This window comes from Phaethon aethereus (assembly GCF_964289735.1).
Source record: "Phaethon aethereus genome assembly, chromosome: 16".
Taxonomy (NCBI): Eukaryota; Metazoa; Chordata; class Aves; order Phaethontiformes; family Phaethontidae; genus Phaethon; species Phaethon aethereus.
Window position 1 is genome coordinate 8,417,077 of NC_138592.1, and position 24,538 is coordinate 8,441,614.

At 47.5% G+C, this 24,538-nt stretch overlaps 1 protein-coding gene across 3 annotated transcripts in view; it reads left to right on the forward strand.

Moving 5' to 3' along the window:
• Positions 1-566: 566 nt before the first annotated feature.
• The window catches only part of NFATC2 (nuclear factor of activated T cells 2), a gene marked incomplete at its 3' end in the record, with an annotated part of 89,060 nt that continues 65,088 nt past the window's right edge, over positions 567-24,538 (forward strand). For 2 of the 3 annotated variants that reach the window (XM_082007362.1, XM_082007363.1), the window contains exons 1-3: positions 567-1,576; positions 9,956-10,982; positions 12,375-12,543. In XM_082007362.1, coding sequence (XP_081863488.1) covers positions 1,432-1,576; positions 9,956-10,982; positions 12,375-12,543 — 1,341 coding nt within the window. In that variant the 5' untranslated portion in view covers positions 567-1,431. Of the gene's footprint in view, positions 1,577-9,615; positions 10,983-12,374; positions 12,544-24,538 lie in introns of those variants that run through there. The other variant, XM_082007364.1, reaches the window with a different exon arrangement.

Consider the following 24,538-nt stretch of genomic DNA (forward strand, 5'->3'; position numbering starts at 1 on the left):
ATTCATGTGTGCTATAAAACAGGCTTTCTGTGACCTTAGACAAGTAACTTAGGGTCAGATTTGTAATGTAGTTAATGCTGTCGTGCTAACAAGCTTAGCAAATAAAAACAAGTTGAAGTAAACACCAAAATACTTTTTTAATGATCTTGGTCCCTCTGCCTTTGCCACTCTTCCCCGTCTACAGACTAAGAGCATTTTTCAAACTCACAGACCCGGTGACAGCCATCTGTACACTAATAAAGGGGACCATACAAATAGGTAAGCAAGGGAACAGAGTCTTCTGACCACAGATGCTCTAAATACACAAATTTAGGATCTCCAGTAACCCACGAGTGAAGTCATTGCTGGTTGTAGCAGCCATCGGAGGGGTAGAAGGCTGTTGGGAGGCAGCGACCAGCACCCTGTGAAGGGCCTGGGGAAGGTGTTGATGAATAGAGTCAATGTGGCGGAGGTGACCGAGGGGACCTGGGGAAGCTGGCAGCGCCAGCAGTGTGGTTAGCAGGGAATGTGGCCCGTTCTGTGAAACTGTGTTTGTGAGCAAGGTTGGAGGAGAACAGAGGCCTTGTGCGTGATGGACTTGATGTTTCTAAAGGTGTTCCAGTTGAGAGAGGTTGGCCTGTGAGTACAGAATGAGACGCACCCAGAAACCTGCCTGCTGCTGCCTTAGCAGCAGCCTGCAATGGGAGGCAGGAGCATGTGGCTCAGGACACACGACGCCTGGAGAAGGCTAGGGCAGCACCCAGGCTGCCTGGAGCTGCTGGAGACCCTGGAAACCTCAACAGAAAGGGGTCCGACTGCCGGGGAGGAGGAGGAGGCTGCGCACAAGACCGCAGGTCGTGCTCAACCTAGGGTAACAGGGCAGAGGCGGCTCACTGAGCGGGGGTTTCTGGAGGCTCCCATCCCTGAGCAAGGCCGTTACTTCCCTCGCAGTCCCGCTTTTCCCGTGCCCGTTCCGCTCCCACTCCACCCCTGTCCTCTCCTCCGCTCTCCCATCACGGCCCCCGCCGGGACGCCCCTCGCCCGCCCCGGGGGCTGCTGTCCCGCCGCGGGCCGGTGCGATGGCCCGGGCCCGGCTCCTCCTCCCCGGAGGCGGCCCGGCGCAGGTGGCTGCTCGGAGCAGGAAGCCGCCGCCGCTCGCCGCGCCGGTCCCCTCGTGTGCCGCCGCCGGGACTCGCCGCCCGCACCCCCCACCGTCGGGGACTGCCGCGCCCGCCTCAGCGACCCCCGGGAGATCTTTTTGCTTGTTTTCCGCCCTTTTTTTTTTTGTTTTTTCCCTCCCCCCCCCTCCCCTCTAACTCCTCTCCACGTGCACTGGGAAGGATACCGGCGGGTTCCGCGGCGCCTGTCGCACCTCGGGCTCCTGCCGGCAGCCGGCCAGCCCCGGGCCAGCCGCCCCCTCCCGCCCCGCCGCTGCCCCGGGCTCCGGCCGCCATGAGCGCCGACGCCCAGGCTCCGGAGCCCGACCCGCAGGAGGGGGGCCCGGGGCATGGCCCCGGCCCGGCCCGGGAGGGCAGCCCGCAGGAGGAGTTTGACTTCTCCATCCTCTTCGACTACGACTACCTGAAGCCGATTGAAGGTTGGTGAGGAGCCGGTGCCGCGCCCCGACGGGGCGGCGGGGCCGCCTCTGCCGGACCGAGCGGCTCCGGGGGCCAGGCCGGGCGCTGCCCCTCGCAGGGCGGCGGAGGCCCGGAGTGCCGCCGGGCGCCTCGCTGGGGCTGCAGCCGGGCGTGTGTCCCGGCCTGCCCGGGGCCGGCGTGGCCCTGGGTGCCGGGCGGTGCGCTGCTGCTTGACGGGCTTTTCGGGGCTCGCGGTGCTGCTGTAGCCATCAGGCGCCTGCCAGCGGTCGCTGTCACTGGCGGCTGGTGGCTTGGTGCCTTGGTCCCCGTCTGGTGATGGAGTGTCTGAAAGCTGCCGTGGGACCTTGCTGTTATTTCCACAGTTGTGCACCCGGGTATGAGAGCGCAGCTGTGAAAGACGAAGCAGAAGAGCTCAGCTCGGTTGGTCTCCTTGTGACCATCATCATCATGGTAGAGGGCGTTCTGGAAACGCAGAAAGGCAGCTTGAGCACCGGGCCGAGGAACCCCGAGGAGTTAGTTACCTGCGATGAGCCTGACCATCCTGCTTGGATGGCAAGGAATTGGGGAGATCTAGTTTCCAGTTTGGGTCCAGACACCGTAAGTTTAAGTTAAAAAAAAAAAAAAGGAAGTATTTGCAGACTGTTCTCTTAGTTTTCTGGGTTTATGCAAGTCTGTGATACTAAAAGCACTGTGACAAGTGTTCCCTGACTTTCTAAATGGTGATTCTATCTGTTGATGATAATAAAAAGCGATGCTTCCTATCCTATAAAATACAGATTTGTGTAAACCAGACAAAGCCAAAAGAGACAGGACCCAGAGGAGAGAACTACTGGGGTATTGTTTCCAAGATGCATTTGTTTTGATTTTGCACAGTTGAGAGGTGGCCTTTCTCTGGGGCATTTGAAGAAAGATGTTGTGTTCCTGGGGGACAGTGCAGGAGGAGACTTATTAGGCCTGAATCATGGTATCATTAGTGAAATGGAGAGTTGTTACCGAGTTTTAGTCTTTGGGTACTTGTTTAAATATACAGATGTGCAACAGCATCAAAGCTGAGTGAGGATGGTTAATGTCATCAAGTGTACAAAGCTGAATTTCCTTTTAAGGTTTAATGTAGATCAAACCATGCCAAAGGAAATCCACGGTGGAAGGAGGTCAGTGATTTTAATGAAAATACATTAAATCTCAGTGAAAGCTTCAGATGCTGGGGTTTTTTCACATCTTTGTAGAAGAGAGTACTGCTGTGAAGCCTTAAGTGGGAAGTTCCACAGAATATAAAATAGTACATAGGTGGGGGGTAGAAAGTTTAATCTTCAAACCACATAAATGCAGAGCAGTGTATGCTTATAGTAGAAGTAACTTCCTTCTTGAGCCTGCTTTCTCCACATTCGAATGACTGGAAACCATAATTAGTAGTAATTTTGTTTGTTCCAAAGATGGAAATCATTAGCATAAAAAAAAGATCACAACCATATATACTAGCATTGTAATCTGGAGAACATTCTCCCTTGCTTTGAAAAGGCACCAGCTCAAGTCTGTAAGCAATCCAGTATACATCCGTGACCTTTAATGTACAAAAGATTAAAGCATGTTTACACGAGAACAGAAAATGTTCAAATTTTGAGAAAGGGCTTTATCCACATGCTGGTGGTAAATGATGCTCGTTGTTCGTGTGTGATTCTGGCCTTGTCTGAACTGCAGTTGGGAAAACAAGTCCTTTTCAGTGGAGGGTTCAAAATGGAACCAAAACCATAGGAGTGTCTGTGGATCCCAGCACTTCAGTCTGGTTCCTACACTCAAAGCCCATTTGAATGAGGCTCTGGTTTCCTCAGAGTCTGGCCTGCTCCACCCACCCCGCTCGCGACAAGTCCTATAATAACAAATCTCTGTAAACATGCTAAGAGTGATTTTTTGGCGAGGGGGGGGGGATGTGTAAATTTGGGGCTCTAGGAATGGATTGGGATGAAAGTATTTCTGATAAACAATTTTTTTGAAGGTTGGGATTTGACGGTACCTACCTAAGCTTGTGTTTTAAAAGTGGGATCTATATCACAACTTGTTGCCATGGAAATGCCAGAAATATTCTTACTGAAAGCAGCTGGCATTCAGTAGTGCTTATGTGTGCCTGAGACAACAGGAACATGGACTGCTATAAAAGCAACAGGGGAAAAAAAGGTAAATAAAAGTCCTGTGGTCAATATTATTAATATCAGATATTCCTCTCTAAGCCAACCATTTCCAAAAGCAGCAGTGCTGTACAAAATGCCATTTTCTACATGCCTTTGACTTGTACCCTTACTTGCCAGACTTTAATTAGCTATCTTCTTCTCAAAATTTGCAAACGAGAAACATCTGCCTTCAGCAGACTAAACTCAGAGATGTGCCCAGGTGAACAGGCTTTGGGAACATTGAGCAAAGCGTGTATCCTGCGCTGTTAGGTTGAAATTGTGACTTACTTGGGCATTGAAGATGTTTTCTGTCTCCTTTTAAAAAAAAATGTGTTAGATGCATTCCTTTGAGACATACATGTGGAGGTATTGCTAGTGGTATCCCAAGCTTTAGCTTATTTCAAACTTCAAAGGTGCTGAATATCCTCATTTCTCAGTGGAGAAGATTGACAGAAGGTCAGTGAGCATTTGAACTACCTCCTACAAATAGGACTCCCAGATGAGTAAGTTCTGATAACTGCTTTGTGTAGTATTCCATAATACCTGTTGTTGGTCACTACGAGAGACAAAATACTGAAAAGCCAGACAGCTGCTCTGCTTCAGCAGCTCGTTTCATGTATTTTTGTTGTGTTCACTCTGTGATGATACACTGATAGATAAAGCTGCTACATAATTTTTAATATTTGAGGTTAACCCTTCTGAGAACTGATGCTCTGAGGGGTGTTTTGAAACTTAAAATCCAAACAAAACCCATCTTCAAATAAAATTCCAGACAAAATCCTGCCCTAAGACAACAGGTGACAAACAATGCAAATGGGAAAGAGTGATTTCCTTGTAGGCTCAACCATTTGCTGTAGGTCAGCAGACTCTTGCACTGCACCTGGTTGTATGAATCTGCAAGTCTATGTATGTTTAATATAGAGAGGGGAAGCAGGGATATAATAATATTCCTCTACATGCTTTTTTGTGTGTAGACAGGCCCCCAGGGACATTGCCGCATCTTGTAGGTGTCAAGTCCTGTATAATTTGCCTTGTTCCTTCTTTTTCTCCCCAATACAAAGCTATTAAAAGGAAAAAAAAAATGCTTGCAGCTCAGTCCTGGTGACTGGCTCAGTAACACAGGAGGCAGTGTTCGGCAGCAGCCCTGCAGTAAAGAAACAAATATGCACATGTAACAGAGAATACCAGATTTCACTCAGGAAACCAACTTTCACTTTGAGCTTCCAAGCAGCTAGTGTAAATAACAGACAACTGGGCTTTTGAAAAATGCAAAAAAGCTCTGGACTGGCCCCTTCAAATGACAGTAAGCAAATTAATTAAAAAAAAAGTGGATTCACTTATGCAAATAAGGAACTCCATTTAAATCCGAGGAGCTGCACTGCAGCAAACGGATGTGAGGTCAAAACTTCTCCCCCTGCCCTCCCTTGGCTCCCTTGTCCTGCACGCGGATATCTTCAGCTTTTCCTAGATGATGATTTGTACAAACCCATCGTGGAATGCAGTTGCTTGGGTGATCTCTTACTCCCTAATTTCATGCTAATTGGCAAGGTCACATTTGGCTGACTGAATGGCTTTGAAGTAACCTCCTTGTTTAAAAAACAGTGGAGAGGGGGCCCTTGCAGAGCATGCGTGCACACACTGGTGTGTGTCCCGTCTGGCTTGGGAGCTCTCTGGAACCCAGCGGGACCCACTGTGGGTTTTCCTTTCTGCCTTTCAGAGGTGTGTGAAAAGGAGTTTTTTAAATCAAGGGTTAAGTCCTTTGAAACTTAAATCCCTTGATCTTTTTCACATGTGTTTTAACTCTTCCGTCAGTCTCAAGGGCCGTCCTGACGGTACCCAGCTGGGGAGCTGCCCAGCCGCCGGAGCTCGGTGGGGCTGCCTGCGGCAGGGAGTCTCTCTGTAGGAGCTGGCTTGCTGTTTGTTTATGATATGGTAGGACGCAGAGTCCCACTTCCATTCCCTATTGCGGGAAGAGGAGAGATGGTCTTGTGAACTAGTAACTGGGTAAAGGCTACGGGAAAAAGGGGGCAATAAGAGCTTGCAGCTTGGAGGCAGTTTGGGTGGGATCCTAAGGGGCTTGGAGGTAGGACTTCGCTAGCCATGAGGCTTGGGTGACACAGGGGCGTAGGCTGTTTGCCAGCAGTAAAGCTGACTGAGAGCATGAGGAGGTGCCAGGATTGTCTGGGTGTGAAGCTCACTTTCTTTTAACCCCCTCTCAAACAAGAAGGACCTTTTGGTCCTGAATCAGGATGATTCAGCAGTGAAACCTCAGGCTGGGCAATGCGCAAGTGAAGGGAGGTGGGGAAGCACTGTAGCTGCTCATGCAGAGGGCTGTCAGAGGAGCCGTGCTGGAGCTGCCGTGCTGCTCATCGAGATGTCCATCAGAAAGGCAGTTGAGAGGACAGTCCTTTGCAGGAGTATTTCAGTCTGTGTTCTGGGTTGCAGTATGCAGGGACAGATGAACCCTTGAAGGTGGCACTTTGGGTGCAAAGCCGTACCTCTGCGGCATCTGCACAAAGGTTTCAAAGCTGCTTCAGTTCTTGAAAAGCGCCTTTGCTAGGCTGATCCGTCACGTAATTATTCTCTTGTAAGGGAGTGCAGTGGCCTCTCACCTCCTTGGGGAGCCCAGCTGGTGGGCGGCAGGGCTGCTTCCTGCCATCTCCAGTGTGGCAGAGGGCCAGCAGTGTGAGGTTTGCTGTGCTCAGCTCCTGCCACCCTAACCAAGCTCACCTTGGCAGCTCCGGGGGAAACCTGCGTATTGCTGCTGGAGCCATTCCCGTGCCCTGGGCTGCTCCACGTTCCCGCTGGTCTCTGCAAATGCAGAGAGAAAGCAGCTGGGCTGCCGGGGAGCGACCTTTCCCCGTCCCCCACTGCCCCTCTCAAAGGCAGGAGCTTGACACTGTTTACAAAGCCAAACTCACATGGTCCTCGCCTGGGGAAGCTGGGATGTTGTCCCAGGTCTTCCCCTTCGTCGAGCAGATTCCAAACCCCAGCCTGTCTTAGCCAATTTGGCTGGGAGCGGGGTAGCCTGTCCCCTCCTACTGAAGCAAAAGGCAGAATTTCTCCTGATTTCGATGGAAGAGCTGTTTGCTTCCGGAGAGCAGCACTTGCTGCTGCACCCAACCGCCTCTTTTCCCTCCCCCAGTGAGGTCAGAGCCTTGCGTTGCAGCATCACCGGCATTTCCATGGCGACAGACCTTAACGTCACAGGCGTGGGCAATAGCAGCCAGGACAGTGATTTCATTGTACCTCTGAAGTTATGCAGGGCTTGGACTGGGTCAGGAGATGTCCCCAAACCCCCCAAGCCCCTGGCCCTGACGAAGCCGTGCCGATGAGTCAGGGCCGGCAGCCTCTCCCCTGCCCGAGACGCAGCCTCAGCCTCTGGGCATCTCTACCTGGCGCGGTTCCCTGGGCACTCTTCAAACGAGCCGAGGTTTTCTTGTCTGCAGTCTTGCCCGCATTCCTGTGCTGCTGTCTGCTTTATTGATAATTTGCCATGTGGGGGGAAACTAAATATTTTCGCTCCGCAGAAGGCCGTGGGTGTTGTCGGCTTGGCCGAGGGCGGCTGCCTCGCTCGCTGCCTGTGAGCGCTGGGCGAGCAGCCCCGCGCTGCTCGGCCCGTGCGGCGCTGCAGAGGCGCGCTCCGCCGGAGTGCTGTGTGCAGGGGCATGTGGCAGCTTGTTGTTGTGCGTGAACATTGTTATTAGTACCTGGAACGTGGATTCACCTCTCGGAGGGTGAATGCCAAGTTTGAAAGCACTTGTTTAAAAAGTATTTTGGGGAAAAGCAAAGAAAACAAGTTATCTAAAGCCCAAGTTTTAATAGGCAGAAAGTGTGGCTGGTGATGTGTGTTTGTCATTCAGAAGACTTTAAAAATTACACGTTCACATACAAATATATGTTTGCTTTCCCCATACCCCCCAATGCAAATCTATACATGCCAGCTTTGCTGCTCAACATGTGTTGTGAGGAGTTGTAGTTTTTTACCTGTTGGCTGCGTATCTAGCACAGATAATGTGGTTTAATGCGGACGGTGGGGGCAGCTCTCACTGTAGGGGTGTTGAACGGGGAACTGAAACGGTCGCCTGTTCCTTGATGTGAAGCTCTTCAGCCCGGAGAGCTTTTCTGTGATTGCTGGTCAGTGTACGAATCCTGCCTCAAGTCCTGGCGTCAAGCCTTGCTCGCTTGGTGCTGATTTTTCTCCCTTGCTTCAGCTTAAATCGGAGTGATTCTTCTGAAGGCGGTGGGAGTGATGTCTTGTGTGACTGCGGAGGGGTGTGCTGCTCTGTTTAGTCCAAAGGAGTGATGAGTTTTATTCAAAGTGAATGGTAGCATCAATATCTAGACTTGATGCGTCAGAGTTTGAGTGATGTGAATAACACACTATTCCTGTGAATGCCGAAGCTGATATCGAAGATCAACGATGCTAAAAATATGTTCGGCTTAAAATTCAGTTACTTGTTGCTGTTTTCCCCATCCCAAAACAGCTGTGTGCTGGGATTAAAAGCCAGAGGGAACCTTACAAAATCTGCAAGCTGGTCTCTCCCAGTCGTCTCCCACCCCGTCATGTAGACATTCTGTGTGTTGGTTTGTTTGGTTGGCTGTTGGGGTTTCCCACTAAACACGAAGGCTCAGCAGTTCCTGCTACGTTTTCTCTTTTCGTGGAGTTTTGTCCACATTGTGCAAAACATTGAGCAGTAGTAATAGTAGTCAAAAATCAGTGGAGGATTTTGCTTTTGCACTAAGAAGCATTTAAAACTGAAAATGAACAGAAACCTCCTGAAATTAAATCACAATCTGTCTGCCTGCAAAAGTTTCACAATGATTTTTTGCTACTTTTGCAGAAAGCGTGGTCAGCTCTCCTACCTGGCTTTATGTACAGTATTATTTGCTCATGGGAAATGCTGCCTCATGTAGTGTAGGAGTTCGAGAAAATGTGAGAACAGTTATTTAAATATTTAAATTAAACCCTCTTTGCCTATGACACATACTGATCTGTGCCCAGGGGTGAGCAGCTTAGTGCGAATTAATCTCAAGCTGTGGAGCTGTTTCAGATATTTCCTCCTAGATACACTGAAATCTTTAAAACCATATAAAAATCCTGATAGTTTTTTGCATGGTTTTGTGTAATGACAAATATTATTCAGCTCCCAGGCTGGGGAAGCTACAGGAGCTGATGTACATCGAGGGGTCTGTCCTGGGGGTACCTGGCATGACTGCTCTCTCAGATGCCACTGGCATTAAGCACCCAGTGGGGTGCTGGGATGAGATCAGAACTGGGCTCAGCGATGCTGGTGTTGCCTGGAAGCATCCCTGTACTCTGCAACCTGGGGATGGTTTGCAAGACTGAGAATCTCTGAAAAATAAGGATTTTTTGCACTAGGACAGAGGGTTGCACTGAACATTTACCTGTTATTGCGTATTTTATAATCCCTCTCTGGCCAAAACATTCCTTGAGCTGAAATTGGAAAGTGATTGCCTGTAAAGGGCTGGATCCTTTCTATCTCTGTCTTTTCTAATCGGTATTTGTGAATGTGTTTTGTGATTATCTGGTGCTTTCTCATGTGAAACTTGTCACCAAAACTTGTTGACATGATATGGAGCCAAACAAATCATCACACAGAACTGACTTTTTAATTTAAGAACTTGAGCTCAGCTTTGGTTTCATGAAGCCTTTCCTGGCTGGACTTCGCTGTGTAAGAAGGGTTTTTCTCCCTTCACCAAAAGCTGTTCCTCAACCTTTTGGTTTTACGTAGACCTACTTGGAAGTGGTTTTGTGACGTGATGGTCTAAGTCCAGCTGCTAGTTGACAAAACTTGACCAAAGTCACAACACCCCAATTGGCACTGAGGGGTATAATTGGCAGAAAGAGTGGCAAGGCCAGTGTTAAAATGGACAGAGGCTGATGTGTCGCCGACCCTTCCAGGTGATCCCTCTAGCTCAGGGCTCAGGTAGAGGGAGCCCAGCTGGGTGGTGTGGAGGTGTTTGCAGTGCTTCTGTCCATGCTGCATCTGCTCTGAGCCCTTGAGCTTCCCTGGCTGTTAATCCAGTACTTTTCACAAGCATTAATTGCAGTTAAAAAGAATTAAACAAATATTTACCTAATATCAGATCACAACCAGTTTATAAATATGCTTTTTTTTTTTTTTAATCCATGATTGCTCAGCTTCTGTAATAATATTTATAGTCTTAAAGAGACCCTTCTTTTTCCAGAAGAACCGACTCCACATAAAACCAACAGCCCACCCTCTGGAGTTACATACGCTCATGATGTCTTGGACTGTGGCCTCAAGCCATGCCCCCTGCCTTTTTCTAGCCTTTCTGCAGATCCCATGGGCAGATATGGACAGCCAGATAGCATAGGGACAACACCTACACACCCTGCCAACGCTGCAGGGGCCTCTGCTCCGAGCCCTAGGATTGAAATTACTCCATATCATGAACTGATTCATTCAGGGGGTCCCTTCCGCAGCAGAGACACAGATGTTCTTTTGGTAGAACATCAGTCAAACTCAGCTACCACTAGCCCAAGGGTTACCCTGCCTGTCCCTGGCTTTGAGGGCTACAGAGAACCACTGTGTTTGAGCCCAGCTAGTAGCGGCTCCTCTGCAAGTTTCATTTCAGAGACAAATGTATCTCCTTGCACATCACCATGTGTTTCACCAAATAATGGTCCTAGTGATGACCTTTGTCCACAGTTTCAAAACATCCATACTCATTATTCTCCTAGAACCTCTCCAATAATGTCACCACGAACAAGCATCACGGAGGAAACCTGCTTGGGACGACATTCACCATCACCCTGTCCCAACTCAAGGTCTTCATCACCAGGTGCAAAACGGAGGTACTCTTGCACTGAGCTCTACAGCACTCAGCTGCCTTCCACTTCTCCACGACAGTCAAGGACCCCCTCTCCACAATCCTCTCCTCGCATCCCCTTGAGAGAAGACAACTCTTCAGTTACTTACACGCAGTTGCCCAGCGCTTCTCTTTCCATGGATGCTATGAACAGCCTGCCTACGGATCCTTCCTGTGGTGTTCCCACGAAAATCTGGAAAACCAGCCCTGATCCTTCATCAATGCCTTCTCACAAAAACAGCATTCCATGTCACGTCTTTCAGACTGTTGACTTCCACGGGCCCTGCGAGCAGGAGGACAGGAGAAACTCAGCCCCAGAATCAATTTTGTTGGTACCCCCATCCTGGACAAAGCAACTGGTGCCTGCAATACCTCTCTGCAGGTATGTAATGCTTCTTGTGGTGGTGTGTTTTCTCGTGGTGTGATGTCCTCTGTCATGCATGATGATCCCTAGGGAGCGTTTCCTTGGGCAGATCCTGCTGCAGACCAGAGCTAAGTGCTCAGGGACAGCACTGGTTAATGGCAGCCCAATCTATTATGATTCTGAGAGATGAAAAAAATCTGTGTTTGAAGAAACATCATCAAAGTGGTTCATTGATATCACGGCATACAACAAATTCAATTTTCCAAATTATTTGTCTAAAAAGCAGATTGCAAAACAGCCTTTGACAGCGGCTAAATACCTGCTTCCATTCTGTAGCTTTTAAAGAAAATGGTTTGATTGCTTTTCTAAATTCAGGGACTGTCTCGCTTACAAATTTCCATCAAGGATGAAAATACTTTAGTTATTTCCTGATTCAAAATAGAGCACACTGCTCCAAGTCAGACTGAGCATTCAGTCAACCCCACGGGCCTTATTGTTGGTTGTTAATTTGTTAATTGTCGTTTAACCCAAATCTCAGCCCTTGGCACTACCCTCATCAACTCCCTCCATTGTCTGGCGCTGGCGGCTCCCAGCGGCACGCAGGTCTGGACCCTGAGCCTTGCGCATCCGCCAGGACAGAGGCTGCCAAACGTGTGACTCCCCTTGCAGCCACTGCTGGCACCCTGTCCGCCCTGCCATCCTGCTCGGCAGCAAGGTTATCCCCATGCTGACGTGATCCCGTGCTGCTCCCAACCTGATAGACACGAATTGCGAGCGACGGAACGTGGGCCGTGGCTTTCCTTGGCTTGTTAGATCGGTCCTGACAGCCGTGTGTACTAACAAAGTAAGAGTTGTTTAAAATCCAGTGCAGGCTCTAGTTGTACTTTTCAACGTATTCATTCCATGTGATAAACTCTTGTTATTTTGATAACAGCAAAATCAGTATCAGGTAATAATATTTAGCAATTTACTAGTGTGCATTTTATTATTTATGGAAAACATAAATATTGTTAGTTATGCAACTGGTAAGTAATGATAAATGGAGTGAATATTTCACAATATATGTTCTATGGTCAAAGTTTAGGATGCATAGCAAAAACTAGATAAGAGAGAGGTATCTTTGAAAAAATGTAACTGCTACAGATATTTCTATTTAAGAAATAGAAATATTATATTCTATTCCCTTCTGCCAGGAGATGTGCCCTCAGAAATTATTGTGTTCATCCTGAGTTTCAGCAAAGTTTGTAATCAAACATGAGCAGGACAACATATTCTCATTGAAATTCATAACAGGCTCCTAAACGTTTCAGCGAGAGCAGCCCTGGTGGGGTACTTGGAGGAAGAAGGGATCAGGGCTTTGAGAAATAAAGTGCTAAAGAGTTTCAGCTGGTGTGGTCTCTCTCTGCCCAGTTTGCCCGTCCAGTCGCTCCCGCCCCTCGAGTGGCCGCTCTCCAGCCAGTCTGGCTCCTACGAGCTGCGGATCGAGGTACAGCCAAAGCCCCACCACCGGGCGCACTACGAGACGGAGGGAAGCCGAGGGGCTGTCAAGGCGCCGACCGGAGGCCACCCCGTAGTCCAGGTAAGAGACTGGAGAAGAACTCTGTAGAGGAAATGTTGGGGGTGAGGTCATTTTTGAAAGTCTTACTGGGGGCTGACGCTGAAAAAGGGGGAGTGTCTAAACTGGGTGTGCTTGTAGATGAGCATGAAGTGTGTGAAGTTGAAGCGTGGTGAAGTCCTAGATGTTTGGAAAATTGGTTTGGATTAGCTTGTGAAAGCTCAGAAACTTTGGCAAAATATTTGCCATCTTTTCTGGGCTAGATGTTAAACCTCCTGTCACCCAACTCTGTCATAATTTGCCCAGCTGTCCTGAATTCCAACTGAGTCCATTTTATCTTGACAACAGACTCTTCTGTGTAAACTAGGGCTTTTTGTGAGTTCAAAATGCACAAACATCAAGCCTGGCTTTCAAATTCAGTGTAGCTCAGTGACCTACCAAACTCAGATTTAATATAACTAGCAGGTTGCATCAGATCTGCAGTACCACATCCTCCTGCCAGTGGTGAGTGAGGGTTTTGGAGCTGCGCTCCCCCAGGTTTCCGCAGAGCAAGTCCGTGCAGCAGAGTTGCTACCTCTGTTTCTGGCTGTATCTAACCTCTGTCGCTCTCTTGTCTGTACAGCTAAACTGTATGAGACTCGTACACATTCTCTTGATGTTTAAAGACAGGCAAAGCAATCTTCATTAACCTCGATGGGGGTTGGATTAGGAAGGTATGAATGTTAAACTGGAGTTCTCCCAGTGTTAACAGATGCCTTTTCCTAGAAATGTCTTTCAGGCATTTGCTTTTTCCTCAGCAATTTTACACTTCTTTTTTGTCCTCTGGTTACATGGTAGAACTCCTAATTTTAAGTCCATTTAAATTTAGGTCAGAGAATTTCACCCGTGTGTAATTCAAGCACTCAGTACATCTATTTTGCTCTGGTGCCTGGTTTATATGTAACTTGCTGACACCATGTCCCATCTTGCATGTGGGTCTGCTTGTCATCTGTGGTAACGCTGCCTTCTTTCTGTCCTGGATGTACACCACCAAGGGGAAACCTGTACTAGCTGTAGTAGCTGTGTGATAAGGAGACAGCAGGGCAAGATAATTATGTGGTGGTGGGGTGATTTCAAGAAAAGGTTTGGCCTCTATAAAGCTCTGAATATAGAGAAGACATGTTTATCGTCTTTGTAATGCTATAGAGAAAGGGTGAATGAGTTTAGGCAGGAGCTCCCTTGTGATTTGGGCTGATGCCACTACAGAAACAAAATTTTATATCTCTTTTGAGATATCATTTATATTGCCTTAAAGAGTCCGGTTCTGGTCCTGGCTATGCTTGTGAGAAGAGAAGTCATCCTGCTGAAACCAGTGAACGAAATCCAAACTGACAATCACAGAATCACAGAATCACAGAATCACAGAATCACTAGGTTGGAAAGGACCTTTAAGATCATCAAGTCCAACCATTAATCCAGAACCACCATGTCCCCTAAACCATGTCCTGAAGCGCCACATCCACACGTTTTTTGAACACTTCCAGGGATGGCAACTCCACCACCTCCCTGGGCAGCCTGTTCCAATGCCTGACCACCCTCTCAGTGAAGAAATTTTTCCTAATATCCAATCTAAACCTCCCCTGGCGCAACTTGAGGCCATTTCCTCTTGTCCTATCACTAGTTACTTGGGAGAAGAGACCAACACCCTCATCGCCACAACCCCCTTTCAGGTAGTTGTAGAGAGCGATAAGGTCTCCCCTCAGCCTCCTCTTCTCCAGACTAAACAACCCCAGTTCCCTCAGCCGCTCCTCATAAGACTTGTGCTCCAGACCCCTCACCAGCTTCGTTGCCCTTCTCTGGACACGCTCCAGCACAATGATGGAGGTAACAAAATTTGGCCCTGTGCTGACCTGAGGGTGGATAAGCTGAACCATTATTCTGTGGGCATTTCCTTCACCTTTCAAAGTCTAATGTAAGATAATGGCTGAGTAGCTGCACTGTAGCCATTTGGGGCCACATCAGTCTTTTCACTCATTTCCTCCTCATTTCAGCCAGTGCCATTCAGGAAGGAAAGCCAGGCTTTTGGCCGGGGTTGCAAGGTGTCAGGGTGATATTGCTGATAATGATGCATGTACAGATCAGCCACAGCTGCACCTTCACTAAGGGAAGTTGGGCTGCATCCTACAGATGTTCCTGGCATGCTCAGGACTTGCAGGGCAAGCCTGAACCAGGGAAACATTGAAGTTTATGCTTAATTTTAAGCATGTGATCAATACCACTAATTTCACTGTGTTGATTTGTGCTTAACTTCAAACATATGTTAGATATTCCCTTGCAGGCTCAGCCCCTTTTAAAATCAAGCCATAAATTGTTAAATCAATGAATTTGTTTACTTCAGTTGAGATGGACTTGTATGTATGGACTGGATATTTGAGTAAAGGGTGCAGGATAATAATAAATAGCAATCACATTTGATACACCTCAATATATGCAATCTTTTTGGTTTATGAATCTAACAAACTCATAGCCCACTGTGGGGTGTTTGAAGCTACATGGATGTATGAACTATATGACCAATCAACATTCGTTCTTTTCTCAGTTTGCTTACAAATATAGTATCATTTACCTTCCTGAGATATCCCTATCAACCGGATGTTTATTGCAATGAAGGAGTTTCTTGTGACATGGGGAAATATAAGCGCTTTGTTTCCTTCCTGTAATCAATATCAATCAAAGAGGGATTTATATTTTCTGTTGGAGACAGGAACCGATATTCCTAGTTTTATCATAATTTGCCATCAAGCTTAAGGATCTTAAACTATAAATTCAGAGATCCATGTTAGTTTCCCGAGCAGATGTGCCTTTGCACAGCTGTGCCTGCATATGGGGAAAATATGGACAGTTTCCTTATGAAGTTTTATTATAAACCTGGAAGTATTTGTTGGATTTGTGTTCACTTTAACATAACAAGGTTCATATGGGTGCAGAGCAATGAGATAGTTGCACCTGTATGTTTTATGACATCTGAAACTCAGGAAGGCTAGTAAAATCCAAAGCTTTCATGTCATAAGTTATTTGGCTTCAAGGTTGGGTTTTTTTTTCTTCTTTCCCTTCAGTGAATTTTAACTTTTGTGTTCTTGTCAGATGCAAACACTACAGAAACAGAGAAAATTAAACAGGAGGGATTTTTAAAAAGTAGATGCTGTATTGAGGAAAGTTTGCAGGAGTTAAGGCAACTGGTTGTAAGGAAATTAAATGAAATTAGTTTTCAGCAAGTGCTATCTGTGTTTGGCCCCAGGGCAGGAATGGCAATGTTGACCCAGGGGTGACAGGGCTGGGGTTCTCCTGCCGGCTGCAGACCTGGTGCTGAGACCCACAGCACTTCTCAGATGATAGACTGGAACACGCCACCCTTGGGATTTTTCTGGAGCACTAGGACCTCTCCATAGTAACTTTTTTGAATCCAGTGCTGTCTCTTAAACACTTGGACTTAAATACTGAGAAGCCAACCTTGCCCTGAGTGGAAGTGGCCCACTGGCGCTGTGGGATTTATACTGCAGCTGAATGTCCCATTCATGTTCCATACATTTTACAACCACTTTCGATAGACTGCTACTCCACTATTTCTAAAATATAATGTGGTTTTAAATTTTTTCCTGAATTTCCTAATTACCCCTTAAATTAACCCTCCATGTGACTGATTATCCAGCTGAACTTTCTGGAGGAAGAGGTGTTGGCTAGTTTTTGCAGCACGGTATTGGCCTGCAATATTTGTTTTTTGAAAACTGTGTTTTGCATGCAAGTTTCTTCTTTTGAGTGCTCTGAAGCTACAGACCAGCAGATCTCATATCCTCCAGGCCTTATCTTGTGGTTTATCTTTCTGATGCTGCTTCCTCTTCTTCACGTGTCTAGCCCCGAGAGTTTGTGCACAAGACTCTGCACCAGTTGTGCACTCCCAAGTATGGCCGGAGAAGAGTCTGGTTAATCAAAATCTCTGGCTAGACAGGCCACAGAGAAGAGGGCATTTACTTACTTTGCCTGGAGGAGGAAGAGAGAAGCCATGCATCTCATGTAATGTTCACACAATCTAACTTCAGAGACCATCTAGAGTCACATGGAGGAGTGTAGGCTCCCAGTTTAGGTGTTCTGAGTCACTCTTGGGAGGAAACTACAGCTTGCTACTAACTATAGAGGACCTCGGGCTTCTATTTTAGGGATGTAACTTGAATGCCAGTATGAGTATCCCCTAGACGTTGTCACTGAGAACAACGAGGAAATCCTGCATAGCAAGGACAAAGCTGAAGTTTGCATGCACCTTGCAGGTCCATCTGGTCACTGAGACCATAGAGGATGGGTAGGCATGATTGTTTTCCTCCTTTCCAACTCTTTTTCACTCATGTTGAGGGACTAGTGCTTATTTGTACCCAGCTGTTCCAGTCAAGGCTTTGGAAGAGACTGTCCATTAGGAAAGGCAATGACTTCCCATGCAAAGAGCTCATGGATGGGATTGGGGTAGCAGTAACAATCCAAACACAAACCTAGCTCTGTCCAAGTTCACCCTGCAGCAACATGCCCTGCCCAGAGAGGTGAAAATCTCCATCTTTGCATGCTTTTAGGCAAACATTTGCTAGGAAGGATGTGGATATATTTGAATTCTGCTTGGGACAGGAGAGATGAACTAGGTGATTCCTTGAGATCTCTCCCAGCGTTGTTTTCAGTAATCCTTCTAGGAACTCCCACCACTTGGAGGAAATTTAATTTTTTGGGTTGTTGGCGTTGCTATCTGTCTTGTTGTCAAGGGGAAACAGGGTACATGGCATGGCTTGAGTAGCACTGGATGCTGGCCTAGGTGTCTTTCACCTGCTGTCCACAGTGGCAAGAACTTCTCTCCTTCAGGAAGAGACAGATTTTCAGTTCTTCAGCAAAGGTTGTTCTGTCTTTAAACTGTTTAAGGCAGTGATGAGAAGGAAAGGCCTTCTCAGTAGCCGAGGTTGGGTTTCGATGAGCTTCACACCATGATGAAGCAGAGTCTATGATCTCTTAAAAGCCATTAAAATATTATTTTGAAAATATTCATTAAGCTTAGTGGTTCTGGTTTTGTCCTACTGCTTTACATGAAGTCAGATTTTTTTAAAAGATGGAAATGATACTTCGTACAATTGTGTGACATTTCAAGGAGTTCTAAGAAGAACCCTTGTCCTTCCTTCAAGGGAAAGGAAAAGTTTTTTAGGGAAGATGAGCAGCTGATTTCTGTAAATGATTGTCCACATACCCTGGATAGCTGATCTGTACTTGTTTCATTAGAAGTGATTGCATTTACACATGTTGCAGGCCATGGTTATAAATGAGACAAACCCATTTCACATCATAATCTTCCCACATTTTGAAGTCCTTTTGGGGTCCTTGGAGGTAGTAGGTGCTAGGTAAATGGGTGATTTACTGCTGCATTCACCTTATATAATGGCGAGCAGTGACACGGCACCAATTTCAGATGTGCATCTGCCATGGACTATAGAGACGTTGAGGTATATTATTTTGGTAAAAATCTGTTTATGAGAACTTGGAGAAGTCTTAGGGTCAAAGACTAAACATAAGCCTTTTTTCTTCTTTTTTCCTTATTATTTCTATTTTTTCCCCAAGCACCTGAGTGTTTTGGACTTACCTTGCCATAAACAATCCTTGGGGAACCCATTTTTTTACACGGCTCTTCAGCACAGTAATTTGTAGTCATTTTCTCAAAGGAGTGTGCCTAACTCTGGCATTTTGTTGGGTTTTTTTATTGCCATCTTAGTAAATCCTTCCTCTGATGTATTGCTTCTCTAATTTATCTTTACAAAAGGCTCGAATACTTCTGAATGAAAACCAACTCATAAATAATCAGTAACTCATTTGCACGTCTCACTTTGTTTCTTTCGCTTTCACCGCGTTATTAACTCAGTTCTCCATCAGCAAACCTGCTTTTTTCCGCTGTTTGTGTCAGATAATGGAATCCGTTCAGCACAACCCGAGGCTGCAGTGTTTGAGAGCAGCTGAGGATGTTGGGCACTCAGGCCCCAGTTTTCCAAGGCAGCACCTTGCCCAGAGCACACCCTGAATCGGTGGTCCCTGACTCGGTGGGGTCAACGCTCACTCTTTGGCTGGAAAGTGTGCACCTTCCTGCAGCCGGAGGTTTCGGATGCTCGGGCAGATGGGCACCGAGCCGGCTGAGCCTGCGTCCGGGGCGACCGTTGCTCGGCACCTTTGCAGAGAGCAGTCTTGGTGGCTGGCGGGGCCACTGCCTCCCGCCTTTGGGTGACAACTCGGCGGTTTGGGCACTTCCCCGGGAAGCGGGACCCGTCGCTCAGGCCCTCCGCCGCCGGCGGGGCTCAGCCCGTGGCTGGCGCAGGCTCCCCAACCACCATGCACTGATGGGCGGCAGCTTTCTCTGCCCCACCAGTGCCATGGTCCCCTGCAACATCCCTGCAACCTGCCTCGGCTGCTGCTGAATTCTGGGGTCTTTGTTTAGTCAAACGCGGTGGGTGAAAATGAGTAGCAGGGCTGGGCGAGAGGAGGGGATAGTTTCTTCAAGTCAGAGCATCAGGGACGACTCCTTCCCCACATCCTCCCACAGCAGGAAGGGGAGGGATCTCAAGGGGGCTGAGACTTCAGTCCTTGCCTGCTGCCGCTATCCTAAAATCACCTGGGAGTTGTTGGCAGGGCTTTTGTTAAGTAAATACATCAGTGAGGTCTTTAGTCTCTCCTGTTCCTGGCACACGTGACATCAAAAGCTGTTGACAGTTCCTCTGACAGAGGTTCAGGAGCAGTAACCTCCAGTATGGCAGTAGTGGGCAAACTGGGCACAAGTCAGCCTTCGGCTGGCAGCAGTGAATGTGGAAAAGGATGTTCCCCCATGGGCTTAATTTCAGAAGCAAAGAGGAAGGGATAATTCTAATACGAGCTGTCATCTTCCTGCCATCATTACATCTCCTTTACTGGCTTGATTGTAATGGTAAAAATTAAATACGTTACCCAACTGTTTAACTTAGTACAACATTCAAACACAGACCAGGTCTACAAAACTCCAGTGATCAAGTGGAGGGCACAGGGTGCCCCCGACCCATCACACGCCTGCACGTGCTGGTCTCTTCATCGCTTCTCTTCAATGCAGGAAAGCTGTATGGAGAGGGGCTTCTGTTCAGCACAGCCGGCCCACCTGGGTTTTAACTTTTAAAATGTGAGTGACTCACTGCCTGTTTTTTGTTTTTTTTTTTTAATTAAAAAGAAGCTGTAATGGTAGAGTTGCTAATGAAGCACACAGGAGCTGCTTTACAATCACAAACCTGTGTTCCACTTTCCTTTTATATTTGAATTTTGCCGTATGTGTTTTCTTGTGGTTTCTCAGTCAAAGGAAACTGTTCTCTAGCCTAGGCTTCCCATGGAGCCCTGACTCTTAACTGTATGTGACTTCCAACATTCAACAATTCCTTTGCGTATTAGTGAAACCAGAGCCTTTGATAGAAACTCAAAAGCAAATCACAGCTTGATACACACATTGTGATTCACAGTCTCACAAGTAGGGTTGGGTTGGAGATGCGCTCCTGCTGAAACCCAAACCCGCCTGCCCAGGAAGATTTACCATGGAGTGCACATCAGAGGAGTTGACTTTGTCCTTTTCTGCCCATCTTCCCAACTCTCTCTGTTCGGGGAAGGGGAAGTCGGAGGTCCAGGACAAAGCCCTTCATGTTTGCACTGTCGTGGGCAGGCTGTGCTGGACTCATGCGGTGGAGCCGGCTCATACTGTGCAACACCTTTGTACCATTCTCGTGGCCTTCGCTTCCCTTTCCTAGTGAGTGGGAGCCTTGCGCGGGTTCTCGGCGCCTTTTGGCTCTTGCAGGGATTTCTGCCCCCAACTCAAGAACAGCGTATGACCAGCTGACTGCACCTTCCATGCATGATGTACCTGCAGGACTACTGGGCTTGTTTGCACAACTGTGATGACTGTAGGTGCCTCTTGAGCTTTGAGCTGTTGAGTCGCGGATATATTTACTGTGGTTACATGTGCTATTGCAGGGATAGATGTGCAATTCTGAAAGTGCAGATTTTAGGTACATCTGGGAAAATATTTTCAGAACTAATACCCCATCAAGTGTAAGAGTAGGTCAGTCAGTACCCCTCACACTGTGCTGCTAGTGTACTGGTAGCGTGGCTGTACCTTGAGGCTCAGTGGAGCCACTGAGGAAATGAAATTGCTAGATAAATCAAAAGTAGTGCAGGAAAACATGGATGAGCCTGAAACTGGCTTTTGTTTAGATGCAGGACTGGACGGAAAAACAGGGAATATCAAGTATGATATCTGATACACCAAGATTAGAGGAGGACCTGACCTGTATGCTTTCCCTAACACTAATGCAAGAAGAGAACTGCTGGATAGCAGTGAGGGTAATTAGCTACTGGGAGAATTTAACTGGAGATAAGTTGCATCCTCTGTTGCTTAAAGGCTTTAAACTGGGTCTGCATCCCCCTGTGTGAAAGGGATGCTGCCACCCAGCTGTTATGGCTGAGCGAGTGCAGCTCGCCCCTAAGAGAAGGACAGGCAGGATCGCTCCACGGTACAGTTGAGCGCAGAGGTGCGGGGAAGATGATCAGTGAACTGTGTTCCTTGAGGGAGCAGTGGGATTTTCCCAAGGCCAAGCTGCTCTGAGTTAGAGATGAATATAAAGTTCTCACTGGAACTTTTGAGCCCAATTCAAAATACACTGCTTTTGATGGAAAATAATTTTGGCAGAGGAGAGGGGACAGAGAGTATACCAACCAGTTTGAGAGTGATGCCTGTGAGATGCAGGCAGCCTGGGTTATTCATTGGATTAGAAATATGCCTGAATTAGGCAGGTGCAAGATTTAGGCTACTTTTTCATGCATGCTCTCCCTGCAGGACTGTACATGGGGGAGTCAATGCACAGTAAACCAGAGTTCAAATTTATGGCTGTTTGCCATGGATGTGGACACTTCCAGAACAGCAGTACCGCCAACATAACTCATCCTGTTCAGGGCACGCTTGAGTATCCGCAGGAGAGGTTCAGGCAGGGTGGATAGTGTCCTGTAAACTCACATCTGAGCCCTCTGTTCACGGGCTTCACCATCCAGCTAAGCTTCTAGTTCCTCTCTTCCTCTCTCAAGACCAATGTCTATTCAGTTGGAAGAGCCTCGCGCCAAGCGAGGACTCGCACCTCGGTCTCCTGCATCCAGGGGCAGCATCGTGCTCACCGGGCTAAGGGCTGTTTTGGGAAAAGGGATTGGACTCCTCCTGCCTGCTGCTGCTCAGTGAAAATTTTCTAGGGTCTCTATTTCATTCTGAAACAACTGTTGAAACCTTGATGCTTCCAGCAGACCTGCGTTACTCCCTCTCTGAGCACATCTTGTGTTGTGGGTTTCAGCATAAGAAAGAAAGAGGAGAGAGGCTCCTGGGGCGTTTGTTTGTTTGTTTGATTGTTTGTTTGTTTATTTATTTATTTAACCAAAAATGCTTTTTGGCCAATATCCTTTCTGAATCTGTCAGTCATTCACTCAAATAGCCAGTGCCTGAGCAAAGGCCATGGTATGGTCCCTGGACCCCAAGCCCGCCTCGCAGAAGGTCCAGCACTGAGCCCTGGCAGAGGGCTGAGCTCTGGGGTTTGATTCAATGCCGTCAAATCTATCATCTCAGGCTGACCTGAGTAACTCCAAGATGCTTTTGCTTCTACTGCTGTCCCACCTTCCCCCTTCACAGCACGATTGCTCTCTTGTGCCACATCTCGGTTGCACAGCGTGATGCTCCCGGGGCTGCACCTGAAGCATCGCTGCCTTGCTGGTCTGCCGGGAAGGATGAGCTGCCTGTGGCAGAGGAAGCTGCAAGGTTAGGTGATAAGAAAGCAGCTCTGCTTGCCACCCTCCGTTCTGCTCCAGCTGGGCTGAGGCCGGTTCCCACAGTGCCTCTGACAGCCGCCAAAGGAACGACTTTGCTAACTGGTGGCAGAGCCCTGTGCCAAGAAACTCCCCCAGTGTGATTCTGTCAAAATCAGCAAATTTGCACCCTCTGATTTACTTGTGGCAAAGAGAGTCTTGTCGTGGTGGGGGAAGTTTAAATCTTTTGTCATGAATGTGCATGGAAGCTCTTTAATTACACAGCTGGTTTTCTTAGCAGCAAAAAAATTCTATTTTCATGCAACTATGAAAATCTGATCTCTAAATCCCCATATCTGTACACGTGCAGTAGTCAGATGCATAGTACCTCTTCTTTTAAATTTTCAGCTGAGACAGATAGTCAAAGCATCTCGAAAACAGGATCAGCTCTTCATAGCGGTAGAGAAACTGAGGCACAGAGAGGAAACAACTTGCTTACATTGAAATGTAAGGTCAGTGTCAGGACAGTCAGGAGCAAAACCCCCTCAACTGCTTTCTCCCAAGAGCTGCCGTCTCTGTCCCAGACCTGTATTTTAATCACATGAGAAAGCAGAAATCCCAGTTAGACACTGGGAGTCTGGTTGTCATTTACTGTAAGAAGCAGCAGAGCAAATGAGATTCAGTCCTTGGAATTTTGACAAAATTGTCACCAAAATAAGAAACACTTAAAATTGAGTATAATAAAAACTCATCATTTAGCAGAATCAGATGTTTGAAGGATTATCTTCGGAGGCCTTTTTAGACTGCTTCGGTGAGGAGCAAAAGGAACCGAGGCAGAGATTTCCTTCTGGTTTGCGTTCTTTTGCTATGTCCCAAGTACATTAAATTGAACAAAAACATGTGACAAGATTCAACTTCGTTGCTCAATGTCAGCTCTAACTGAAGCAGGCAGGCAAGCCGCTACGTGATACGGAGTCTGGATGAGGTCTTTGTCTTAATTACTGACAGCTATTGGTATGCCACTCTCCCCGAGACAATACAGTGACATTTTCCATCTTGATAGGAGTATTGCTGAGTAAAGATGTGCCCCCCCCCCAATCCTTGACATTGTTGCAGTCAAAGGGTACTAATGATGAGAATTAATGATCAAATCCAAGATGCAAAGTTGCTTTCACCAGGAAGTGAGCTGAACAGGCACTGCGCCAAGCAGGGGCTATTCAGACAAGCGCATCTTCCTCTTGTCTGCTGCGGAGTGTCCGAAAACGCTTGCTGGCACGGAAAACAGCCTCAGGGCTGATGAAGAGTCTGAGCTGGGTAATAGTTTGTGGTGTCAAAAGCTTTGAGAGACAGCTCTAACTCTGCAGCTTCTTGCTGTTTCTAGAGGAAGGTGGGCGTTGGGCGAGCTGGGGCTCCGTCCTAGGGCAGCCGGTGCCGCAACCGCGTGCCGTTCCTGGCAAGCCTTTCAGTGCTTTCTTATCTTCTGGTGTACAGCAGGAAAAGGGAAGCAGTAGGAGGAAGCGATTTCTCACGCGGCTTTGTATTTGCTTCTAATTAAATGTTGCCAGTCGAACTCTGTTTTCCCACTTTTCACTACCGGCCGGGGACTTTCTATCTGAATCACCCCGGCGCTGTTCTCAAAGCTGACCACACACATGCACACCCCGTTCGGCCGTTCGGGGGGAAGCCGGAGTGACTTCCACAGGGAGATAGCAAGTAATATGCAGCAGTTAATAGACTAAGCCTCATGTTACAGTGAGCTGAAACAGGCAAGAGACTTGATTACTTTCAAGCAAATAAAATCACCAGGACGAGTGAATTCATTCCCCAATTTTATACTTTCCTCCTGGCAGTAGCTTGTGTTGTCTAGACAGGAAGATGTGTGCAATCAGCTTTAAAGATGCAGCCTTATACCTCTCAGAGGAGAAAGACCTAAATTCCTGACAAGAAAAGGTCTATTGGGATGAATGGGAAACAAATTATTCCCTTCTACTCTCTTAAGGCAATCTGCATCTGTTTTGCACAGGGCAGCCTTCGTGCTGGGGCTCTTCAAAGGTGCCCGTAAGAGATGTAGATGCTCCTGCTTTTGTCTCGCAAGCCCATCCTGTTTGCGTGCAGACTTTCAGATATGCAACACCCAGGCTAGAAATCCCCAAGAAAATCTGGCTCTGAAACCCTTCAATTA